Below are 12430 nucleotides of genomic sequence, written 5' to 3' on the forward strand. Positions count from 1 at the left end.
AAAAAGGATGAGATGATAATAACATTAATATTATTAATTGATTAGGCCAAAGAGAGCCAATAGTAAGCACTGAAATTCAGTTCCTATAGAATAGTGGTAACTTTTGAGTATCATATATAGAGCACCAATTTAATCATTTGTTTGTTGGCTTGTCCATTTTGTTAATTCAAATATTCATTAATTTTTCTCAACAAATACATATTGATTGCACGTAATATATCAGGTCCTGAGCATGCAATATAAAAATAAATGGTTCCTGTTTCAATAAATGTACAGCAAGTAGTAGGATAGAGGTGAGGCAAGAGAGTTGACTGTTTCACATTTGCCAGGCATCTCATGAAACGCTTTATATTTATTCTCATGAAAGCTACAGCCTAAGTTTACATTATAGATTCTGCTCTTGCTATTTGACAGGTGATGGATCAAGACTCAGGGAAATGAGGTGATTTGCCCAATATTATATAAAAAATAAATGGCAGGTCTGGGACTCAAATAGAAGTCTCTGACTGGAAGTCCACTATTTATCAAATTGAAGTTATGTGGATATGTCATAAATGATGCACATTTCTGAGTTAATCTATGTAAACCACTTAGAATAGTACCTAACACATCATAAATGGTATATGCCCTTAATCATCAGCACTGTTGTTTTTGTAATTTCTTAAAGAACAGCATGTGGAGAAATATTATTTATTCAAAATTAAGCAAGAGAAATATAATGCAAAATGCAAAACGTGCACAAAATTTTCAAATGAAATGATATTCTTCAAAAAAGTTTTCCCTTTATGGTTTGTCTTATACCCCATATTACCTGGGAAAAATGTCTTCAGTCTGCCTGCTCCTTAGGGTACTCAGGTCAAAAAAAAAATAAGAGGCATACACTGTTGTGTCACATCTCCTTGGAGAATCCACTCCACCAAGAGACATATAACAGACAAAACTACCAAAGTAACTAAGGAGTGCTCCAAGTCTCTTTATTCCCACTGAGGTCACAGGTGTGGAAAGGTGGGAAATCCATGAAAACATTCCAACCTGCCTGCTGTTTGCATTCATTTTTCTATGAAAAAAAAGTTTTTCTGTGAAAAATGTGGCACAAAGAAACTAAAACCAGGTTTACTTGAAAGATAAGGAGAGAAAAAAAATAATATTAACAATAATAAAAAAGAAAATGCTGAAGACACACTTACCATAAATCATACTTAGAAGAAAAGAGTAATGACCCATAATCTTGCATTTAAATTTTCCATTGTTACAAAACCACCCGCACGGATAACTGCAACTAAAGTTGGACAGCAATTGGCACCACTCAGCCTGGCGTATTTAGACGTCCAAGAACAACTACAAAGAAACATAAATTGCGTACTAAAGGCCAGGTCTTTTAGAACCTTAATTGCACAAGCAGTATTAGGCCTGGGAAAGTGCTTTTCCTGATTAATTATGTTTTCTTAGAAGCAAACAAACAAAACTCTATATAATGTGTTCCTGGGGAAATAATAATGCAGTGGTCTAATATATCACTTTTGAGGTTTTTCACTTCCACCTATATTTTAGAGGGGGATAAAACACTGCTAAGCAATGTACTATATCAGAGAAATGGATATAACTGGTACAATGTCATATAAATCAATAATTTACACTTCCTATAAAAGAAAGAGAACCCTGCTAGAATTTTATCAATTTTTTTCTGGCTTATGCTTTAGAAACTGAATCTTACTAACAGAAAAATATGGTCATAAGGATCTCTTAAATATAGTGACCCTAAGACATTATTTCAATTTTGATAAGAGTTGTGAAATTATATGATGAGGTCCTGTTTAAGCAGGGGCACGGTTACTCTATTATTTCATATTTTGCATTATATGTCTACAGAGAGGCGCTTCCAGGGTTTTCTTAACCTGATAACAGTTTGCAAACTATTAAATATTTATTTTTTATGAGAAAGAGGGGGATGATGGTTCTGTAATTAAAATTATGGCAACAGAACTCATAGCTCATTGCTGATTTTGTTGTTTCAAATATCATCAATGTTTCCCTGAAATATAAACTGTCTTACTGTAGTAGTTATTCTTTGAATAGGTCCTCAAGAATCCCTGTTTACTGGTCCAAATTAAAAGGGCTAACGTGAAACTAAAGAGGTGTGAACAGTGACTGAACATTTAGATTCAAGTTTTGGTACTACATCTACTCACTACAGGAGGTGGGCATGTTAAAATTTATATTCCATAGCTTTTAAGACATCTGATTTCACTACCTCCCAGAGTCATGGCGAAGGAAACAAAATTACTTATATAAGCTGCTCCAAAAGCTTGTGATATTACATAAATAAAGATTTTTCTCTTCTGAACTCCTGCTTTTCCATGGCTCAAATATTCCTCTCCATGAGAGAGAAGTGGCTTATGTATAGACAGAATGGATATACCCTCTCGGATCATCTGGTTCACGGGCTTGTCCCAGAGAAGTATCTCCAGTGTGGAAGCTGAAACCAAGACACACCAGATACTGGGAGGAAAATAAAAGGTAATCTGTGATGAAGTCAATTTGGGAAGTGGTCTTGGAGCGTTATGCTTCACATCAGCATTCCCCGAAGTTCTGAAGAGCCCTGCAGTAAATAATTCCTTTTAACATTGTTTAAGCCAATTTCTTAAAGTTACCAGAACAGGATTCCCTTTTATGGTATAGCAACCATGAGTATCACAGGGAAAGGCTACTTACATTGTGAGGAAGAGAAGCAATCATAATAGCTAACATTTATTGTGCAGCTTCTATGTGGAGAAACTCTCTGAAGTGCTCTACATGCATTAATTTATTTTAATTTTTGTTATAACCTTATGATGTTGGTGCTAGTGTTGTCCACATTTAACAGATGAGGAAACCGGCCACAGAATGATTGAATGTCTTGGCAACGATAGACGTATTGAGGAACAAAGAAAGGATATGAACCCAGATGATCTGACCCGGGAAAGTGTACTCAATCATTATGCATACCACTTTACTTGTGGACAGAAGAAAACATGGAATCTATCTACTATTAGCACTATGATAGTTTTGGCCAGTAAATCTCTTTTTTGATTAAAAAGTAAAACAAAAAAACAAAAAACAATTGAATCCCAAAAGTTATACAACTTGTACAAAATTACAAAGGAAATCAATGATACCACATGCCCAAGAAATTAGTTCTTCAGCCCCTCAAGGAAATCCCTAACGCATTTGACAAACATGCCGAACAAAGGATGAAAGCAAAACTTGAGCTGAGGGTCAGAAATGTGATCAGCTCTCATTAGAGTCCTCTTATTTTTCATTCTCCATCAACTATATCTCAATAGGTATTATATCTCTGATTTTCCTCTAAAATATTTATTGATCTCCCTACCGCATTTTCAGCTCTCTGTCACTGCCTGAGAATAGGCCCACACCCCCTCTGGGCAATAGCGCAAGCTTCCTGACAAGGCTCCCATCTCTAGATAGTGGGAAACAAATAACCATATATAAAAACAGTGTTTTGCAAAAGTCATAAATAATACAGCATGATCTATTGCAAAAAAATAATCCAAGAAAAATATGGACTTTTACCATTAGTTGAAAAAAAATTTAATATTTAGCTATAAGATTTTAAAATTTGATGGTATTTGAGAAATTATTGTAGTCTTCGTCTGTTTTCCATTTAATCATCTATCAGGTAGATACACACACATACAATTATGAAAACTATACACACACATACAATTATGAAAGATAAAGCCCCAAAATACCCAAAAGAACAGAAACAAAAATTGTTGAGTGATGTGCATGCAGTCCTGTTACTAATTTGCTTTGCTATGGCTGAATTACCACACGTTGATAGAGACCCATCATGAAGAAGACTTCAGAGAAATTCCATGAACTTTATTTTATTGTTTAGTACAATATATTTGAACTTGACTCTGGCATTAGTAAGAGAAATTTCCATTTGCAGTGTTTTCCTACTTCAGAACAATCTTAACAATGCTAATCCTCTCCTTAACAGACCAAGAAAATTTGCCAGTGATGGGAGTGTGTATGGTGGGGAACTTCCACAAAGTTATTTCTTTTCTTTTCTCCGTAACTCAATCCATTTGCCTATGAGCAATCTTTTCCTGGCTTACTGGGTCCACATGCACTAGCTCCCACAAGCCATGTTTTTCAAAAAGAAAGAGGGAGGAAAAACCAGCAAATTAGCCAGGAGCAGCCTGGTTAGTACTAACAGATGATGAAAAGGCTCAGCAGAAAAATGACATAAGCAAGAGAAAATTCCTAATGTTGTCTGAAAAGACAAGAGTATTTAACTTTCCTCAAAATTAAATTTCTCCATATTTTATCATATTTTTACTGTTCTCTTATGTAAAAAAATAAAAATGTTCCTATAGGTAGAATGTGGGTTAAATATAGGAAGAACCAGATTATGTTTAAGTCAAATTACACAGTGAGATTTAATTTTTGATGAGGAAAAACAGAAAAATTGGATAAATGAGTTTTAACAGTAAAATTATACTCTTGAAGGGCAAAATTTCCGAGCATGTTTATGTTCTGGAACTGGTCAAAAGGCAACAGAGGGGAAGCCCGGTGTTTTGCCCCTCTACCCTCTTTATCTGCTGCAGTGTGAATGAAGACAGTCCTTAACCACACTTCCAGGAAATGACATATTTCTGTGGCCAATCACAGCACTCAATCCACTCCAGTGACTAGCTCAAGAAGGAGGACGTGATCCGCGCTTCCTTGCACTCATGGCCTAAAGTGTCTTAATAGCTATCATTTGTCTTGCCTCAAATTATAATGCAGTGTAATCCTGCCCACATCACAGGCACTAATTTCTTGTCAGGGCTGAGCAAATGCACTGCAAGGAGTCTCAAACTTCAGTTAGCTTTTGAGGATATATCTAGAAATAATATTTCTAAAAATTTTTACAAAATATCGTCTATGTGATCATTTCTAATACGATAGCCAACAGTCAATCAACAAGTACATATAAGTTTATGGAGAACTCATGTTCTGTGGTAAGCAGAGGATGGGGAGGAGACTGCTGAACAACGGTAAGGCCAGGTGAAAGGTGAAGGTGCACTGAGCCTCCTGGACAGGGAGGGGACTGTGTGTCTAGCAGTCACCTGTGGCTCAGGAACAGGAATGGCAACAGTGGCTGGTGAAGTAATTTTGATTACTGACAATCATAAGAGGCCCTTTCAGGGTATAAGGGAATACGAGGTAGTTGAGACTGCATCGAGGAGATGTAAGATGTGCACATAGTAGGCCATGTAGTGTGGGGAGAAAAAAAGAAAAGGAAAAATTGTAGACCCAAAATGGTAGGGAGGCAGCTGAAAACTACAGTGCAAGAAACAGGGAACAGGAATGTGCATTTGGTAGCAGTGGAGAGAACGGAGGAGCACTGCCAAGTGGCGGCCTCAAGGCTGCAGCCATGGTTCAGGGGTGAGGTGAGTGAGGTCTGGGTCTATGCGGTAGGTGACTGACAACAAACAGCAATGACAAGGAATCTGAAGACTTATAACATGCATGTTAACAACGCCCAAGATTACTTACTGGGTACAGAAAATGGAAAGAAAGAGTGGGAGTCTGATGCTGAAACTATTGCCACAGCTAAAAAGAAATGAGCCTTCAAGGAAGTACATCATCTCAGTGCAATATTATAAAGAAACCAAGGTGAATAGTGAAATAGATATCATTGGAATTGGAGGAGGGTGGTACAGAAAATAGCCAAAAATGGAAACCGGGAATGAGAAGAGGACCATTTCACTCAACTCCTCACCAAAGAGTGGATGAAAATGAGCAGCAAGTTCTCTCAGATCGAACTTGCATCACCTTCAGGAGAGCCAGAGTGCAAGCAAGGCAAGAAGACAGGGAAGAAACAGCAGGCATTTGATCACAAGAGACTCGGGGCGTTCTTGGAAGGAAGGTAGGAGGTATGGGGAAAAAACAAGGTTGTGATAGGGAGGGGATGGCAGTTTAAGGAAAAACATTGTTCCCATTTATTGAGAAAAATCACAATGCTCACCATTAGAGTGGGAGAGGAGCTAGAAAGAAGTTTACAAAATTTACAAATAAATGCTAGCGATCTACACATAACTGAACACATGTATAACTAAAATATACATTATTGAATAACTTAAGGGTTAAATGACTTTGGGGCAGTGGGACTATGTGGAGTGAGAAAAGGGTTCAAACGCTACAAGCTCAAAATTGAAACTGGACTGTTCCAGAATGGCTCCTTTCCAATACCAACAAGTTAGCTGTTAAGAGTAGGAGAAGCCTCCCTCATCCTGCTGCTGGAGGAGCAGGTGAGAAAAAGGGCTGCCCTTAAAATGGAGTCTTGCCGCAGGGAGACGGGAGAGATGAAACACAAAGGGTGGATGGCAAAAGAAGCAGAGTAAGAGCACAGTGAAGTTGTGGGTTGCAAAGCAGGGAGAGGGAAAGCAGAATGCGGCTCCCTGTGCAGCCAGGGCACTCTAGAGGGCTGCAGCAGGTAGGGCACTGTGGGGAACAGCAGGTCTAGCTCACTGACTAGGATACTACGCAGATGGGCAGCCCTCTCCTCCACAAGCACACCCACACACAGCTTGCATTCAGTCTGGCTGGTACTACTCTAAAGCGCTTGATAACGAAAGTAAAATGGAAAGAAAAATACATTTGATTTAGAAATGCAGTTTTAAAAATCCTCATATATGAATTACAATGAGAATAGATCCAGGGCATGATTTCCCTGAATAATTTATTTCGGGAAGCTCCTAGAGTTCAGAAATGGGAGTTTTGTGAGGCCAGGGTGGCACAGTCAACCAATGTCAAAAGAGCCAAAGAAAAGTAAAATGGAGAACCCGTCAAAGCAAGTGATTTTTCCAAATAATTTAATAAAAAACTATGAAAGCTTTCGCTTTTTTGCTTTGTTTATTTAGCAACTGGCAATCCTATTACTTTTATCTAGCAAAAAAATTTGCTTTATAGGATCTATCTACAAAAAGAAAATATGGCAATTCCAGGATCTCACACAATGATAGGTGATTGATAAAGACAAAGCAAATTAGACTAAATCAAAGCAAAGACCTTCTGAATTATAACCAGTGCACTCAAGTACTAGGCTCAGAACAAACTGAGGAACTTGAAGAAATGAAGACTAGAATCATTAAAGCTAACAGATTTCCTTTAGTCAAAGAGATAGCAAGCTAAGAAGACCGGAGGGAAGAAAGGAACAATGCAGTCTGAGTTTCCCAATGACTCAATTTTAACAAAAATAAACAATAAAAATCTGGACCTCTTCAGAATATTGTACTGATCATCGTTGCAAGGATCCCTGTTACAGTTCTTCTCTGGTACTTCTTTTTTTCAAATTAAATGCATCCATTTTTATTTTTTTTTTTCTGTATTGATAGGTACAGTCCTAACTTCTAAATCCTAAACAGGAAATATAAGTTTGAGCAGAGGGAAATGCAGCCATTTGCAGAGGGAGTGAGTTAGCTAGTGTCACATGGCAAAGCCTGACCAGCACTATAACTGCTGAACTTTGGTTTCCAACTTGGACTTGGCTTATAGCTACAGGACTTTTGACTCAACTACAGCAATGGTTTCCTAGCCTTGCTGTTATTTCTTGGCTTCCAGACACTCAGTACATTTGGGGCCCAGACATGTCTGAGCTTCACTGTTGGAAAGCTTTTTGTTTGCTTTTGCTGCTGTCCAAATGATCCAAGATAATGAATGAAGGTATGCGTTTGTTGTTGGAAGCTGGGGAAAGCATGAAGCTGGGAGAAGTTATTGGGTAGTACTAGGTGTACAAATAGCCAATGCAAAGGAAACCTTTTGCTTTTTCCAAAATAATTTTAAAAGCACATGTAAACAGCTCTAAAATCTCCTTTTGGGGCCGAGTTTTATGTATGTTTTCTATGTTGCCTTAAAATCTTGTGCGCAAGAGTTCTTCAAATACTAAATATCAATTTATGGAGAGAGAAAAAAGTTTACTACCTGATAAGACAACTTCAATAAGATCGCCTTCCTGGATATCACTAGCCGTTTTCACCAGCTGAAGGATGTTTTCAGAGGTAGGGTCGTGGCGAAAAAGCAGGATCTTATCATACATCCCATAGAAACCACATTCAGGGAACTGCAAATACAAATATCACAATAGGTTAAGTATCTAAATCCTCCTAAATTAAAAAAAAAAAAAAAAAAAAGAAACAAATGTCAGGGCACAAATGCAAGCTAACTAGAAAAGTTCAAAGTATCTAGAAATTAAAAATAAAAATGAATGGCAAGATTGATATTGACACGAGTCCAAGTCAAGAGGAAAGACATATCGTAAGAGCAATAATGACCAAATAATCTTTTCATTAGAGAGCCAGAAAACAGGAGAATATGAGATAAGATTCAAAGAAATTCTTGGCAGTTAATTGGTTAAGAAATATAGCAAGTGGGAAGAAGTGTACATTTTCGTATGACCTATAGCAATCCAATAGCATAAAAATGGGAGTCAGTTTATTACAATACTATTACACATACTGTTACAATGTGTTTGCAAAAAACGGTCAGTCCATTTGGACATATTCAAAAATGAGATGACTCAATACATCTAAGCATGTTGTGTATGGGGGCAGTAGTGTGATCTGGATCCTATGACTCAGGAAAGCCAGAGGTGACAACCCAATTCTCCCTCTTTTGCTGCCCTTACATTACATTTAGTTTTCATGCAATCTAGGTGAAATAGAAAAGTGCAATAACTACAAGTCAATTTGTTTGAAGTATAACACCTAGTTGAAACTCTCCTTACAGGGATAAACCTACGAATTGATCACTCAAGGACTATATCCTGATTATGTTATCATAGGCGGGAAGAACCAGGCCCTGGGGAGAAAGAAGGATAGGAAGGGAAGGAGGGTGAGGGGTGACAAGGGAGGAAGGAGATGAGGTCATCTTTAAAACAAGTGCAGCTACCAGACCAGCCAGAACTAGGTTTCTGTGCCAAGAGCAGACCCAGGATGCCATCTTGTCACTTTAGGTGAACTTTAGGTAATTATAACGGATTATAATGTTATTAGCAATGGCAGCCCAGAAAAGTATATCCTCTCCCTGTGTCACCATGACTATTCTGATAAGAGTCAAATAAGGACAAAATTCCCGCCTCCCAAAGGGAAAGAGAGGTCCGAAAGGGCCTGCCTAGAAATGTCTATGCCACCCCTAAAACTTCACTATTTCACATCCTCTTTTCAAAAGTAATAAATTCTAAGCCTCTGTGTTTTTTGGGGCAGCTGCTCTTCTCCGGGCCTGCCCACTCTTGCTATCTTGAGGGTGTACTATCCTTTTTAATAAATCTATCACTTGCTTCGCTTATTGGGTATATCCTTGAATTCTATCCTGCAACTGACACCAAGGACCCATTTCCCAGCAATGGCAGGCACATAATGAAAGCTAAATGAAAGATACTTTATAATGGACAAACCTAGAAAAATTATAATAGTAACAACTACTATTATAATACTAGCAATTAATATTATTCCCTGAATTTCCTCTCTTCCTTCTAATGCAGGAAAATGCACTAAATTTGAACCATAACCCTAACTGATGAATTGTTTTAAAAGTAGAATTATTTGATCAAAAGGTAGAAATATCCTTATGGATCTTAAAGCAAATTACATACTGATTACAACACTGTCAACCTACAATCTCATGAGAGTGACCTTCTCTTGAAGGTCCATCTGCTCCAGCATTGGATATTTTTATGAAAACAAACCATCAAACATCCTAGGCTAATTTGGTATGTGAACAGGGCTCTTTTCTTGTATCTGACTTTTTCACACAATTATTAAGGACTTTTTTTTAAATAAATTGATATTTGCAATGTCGTGGGAAAAGTCATAAGTCAAGGAGAGAAAATTGTCTTTCCTGTTCTTGCAACTGGTGATGGGTCTGACACATGTTAACAAAGGTGGAGTTGAAGAAGCTATTACTGGGATAAATGTGTCCACGTGGTATCTTCTGAAGATAAATACAATATATTGTGACTACCTTTTTCTATTTTCTTATTAATAAAATTAGGGGCTACATTCATGGGAGACATGTTGTATGAATTAAAAGTTCAGAACATCCTATTGCTCTTAGGAGACTGTTGACAACCAGGGTTAAAACTACTTCTGCATATCACTTCGTAAAGTTGGCTTCCTTAAAATAAACAAAGAGCTGAATGATGTCACTGCTTCCACTGTACTAATTAAAAGAAAAAAAAAATAGTTGCTTCTTTTTGGTAATTTCTCCAATAATATTATTAGAGTACAAGAAAAGAGAAAACTAAAATGCCATTTTCCCCAACTTAAAACAATGGATAGTTCATGAATTATTTAAAAATAACTTTCTCTAATGTATAATTTACCCAAAATAAAATGGACCTTAGTGTATACATCTATATAGGTTTTGACAAACATCAACACCCATGCGACCAAAATGACAATCATGCCAAGAAACATTTTATCAACCCGAAAATTGTATTGTACCCCCTTGTAGTCGATGCCACCCACAATATTGACTCTAAACACAGATCTATTTTCTGTAACCAGAGATTAGTGCACTTGCTATAGAATTTCATACAAACAGAATCATACTGTATGAGCCACATACTCTTTTTCTAGCTGGCTTCTTTTGCTCAGTATTATGTTTTTGAGGTGCGTTTATACATATTGCATTTGAGATTCACTTTTTATTAGTTATTAGTACTTCATTGCATGGATCTAGGAAAATTGTTTATACATAAATCCACATTGAACATTTGATTTTTATCCAGTTTGTGACTATTAAAGATAAAAATGCTATGAACACTATTGTACAAGTTTTTCCATGGGCATATTTCTTATAAGCACCTAGCAACAGAATTTATGAGTTACATGATAAATGTATGTTTGATCAACATGTGTATCCTTATGCTAATACCACATTACACTTACTATTGAAGCTTAATACTACTAATTAATACTTGAATTCAGGTTATGTAAGCCCTCCATCTTTTACCATTTCAAGCTTGCTTTGGATATTATCGGTTTTCTGACCTTCCACATAGACTTTGTCAATTTCTACCAAAAAAAATCTGCTTTTACAAATAAAGCTGTTAGAAATGTCTACATAGAATTTTTTGTGTGAACATAAATTTTTATTTCTCTGGTATGTATGGAAATATCTAGATAACTTTATAAGAAACTGCCAAACTGTTTTCAAAGTGGCTGTACCATTTTGCATTCCCACCAGCAATGTATGAGAGTTCCAGTTGCTCTGCATCTTAAATAGGACTTCATAATGTCGATTGTACTTATTTTAGATACTCTATTAAGTGTATAATAATATCTCATAGTTTTAATTTGCATTTCCACAATGATGACATTGGACAACTTCTCACATGCTTATTCAGCATAGAGAGAGAGAGACTGATCAACTCCTTTGCCCATTTAAAAAAAAAAAAAAGAGCTGTTTTCTTATTGTTGAGTTCTGATAGTTCCTTACATATTCTAGATAAAAGTTGTTTATGAGGTATGAGATACTTTCTTCCAGTCTATGGATTGTCTTTTTATTCACTTAACATTGTTTACTGAAGTTCTTCATTTTTATGAAGCTCAATTTATCAAGTATTTCTTAATGGATCATGCTTTTGATATATTATCTAATAAATATTTGCATAACTTAAAGTAACACACAAAATTTATCCTATGTTTTATTCTACAAATTTTATTGTTTGGGATTTTGGCTTTCGGTCTATGATCTGCTTAGAGGTAATTTTTGAATTAAGTAAATAATATGGATTGAGGGTCATTTTTTTGCATATTCTGGAAGATTTGTATAGAATTGGTATAAGTTCCTCCTCAAATGTTGGTAGAATTCTCCGGCAATGTCATCTGAGTCTGAAGTTTTCTTTTTCAGAAGGTTTAAAACTACATAATCAGTTTCCTTAATAGATATAACATTAGTTAGATTTCAATTCCCTCTTCAGGGAGCTTTGGCAGTTTGTAATTTTCAAGGAACCTATTCATTTCATAAAGTTTTTTCATATTATTTTGTTATCACGCTCTTAATGTCTATAGGGTCTGTAGTAGTGTCTCTTTATTAGTTTCTTATATTTGCAATTTGTGTCTTATCTAGTTTTTGCTTGATCAGTCTGGCTATTGGTCTATATATCTGTTTTTATGCCAGTATTGTATATATTTTTAAATCAGAAGTGCCATACCTCCAGTTTTACTCTTTTTGTTCCAAATTGTTTGGGCTATCTGTGGTCTTTTGTGGTTCCATATGAATTTTAGGCATTTTCTATTTCTGTAAAAAAAATGCCATTGGGATTTTGATAAGGATTGCATTGAATCTGCAGATCTCTTTGGATAATATGGACATTTTAACAATATTAATTCTCCTAATACACGAACATGGGATATCTTTCCATTTTTCTGTTTTT

General features: G+C 36.2%; 1 protein-coding gene across 4 annotated transcripts in view; it reads right to left on the bottom strand.

The window, feature by feature from the left end:
• PRKD1 (protein kinase D1) overlaps window positions 1–12430 on the bottom strand; it is a 296380-nt gene that overhangs the window by 135557 nt on the left and 148393 nt on the right. For 3 of the 4 annotated variants that reach the window (XM_019746850.2, XM_074328119.1, XM_074328120.1), the window contains one exon: window positions 7975–8113. In XM_019746850.2, coding sequence (XP_019602409.2) covers window positions 7975–8113 — 139 coding nt within the window. Of the gene's footprint in view, window positions 1–1187; window positions 1213–7974; window positions 8114–12430 lie in introns of those variants that run through there. The other variant, XM_074328121.1, reaches the window with a different exon arrangement.

The sequence above is a fragment of the Rhinolophus sinicus genome, linkage group LG03 (genome assembly GCF_036562045.2).
Source record: "Rhinolophus sinicus isolate RSC01 linkage group LG03, ASM3656204v1, whole genome shotgun sequence".
NCBI classification, from domain to species: Eukaryota; Metazoa; Chordata; class Mammalia; order Chiroptera; family Rhinolophidae; genus Rhinolophus; species Rhinolophus sinicus.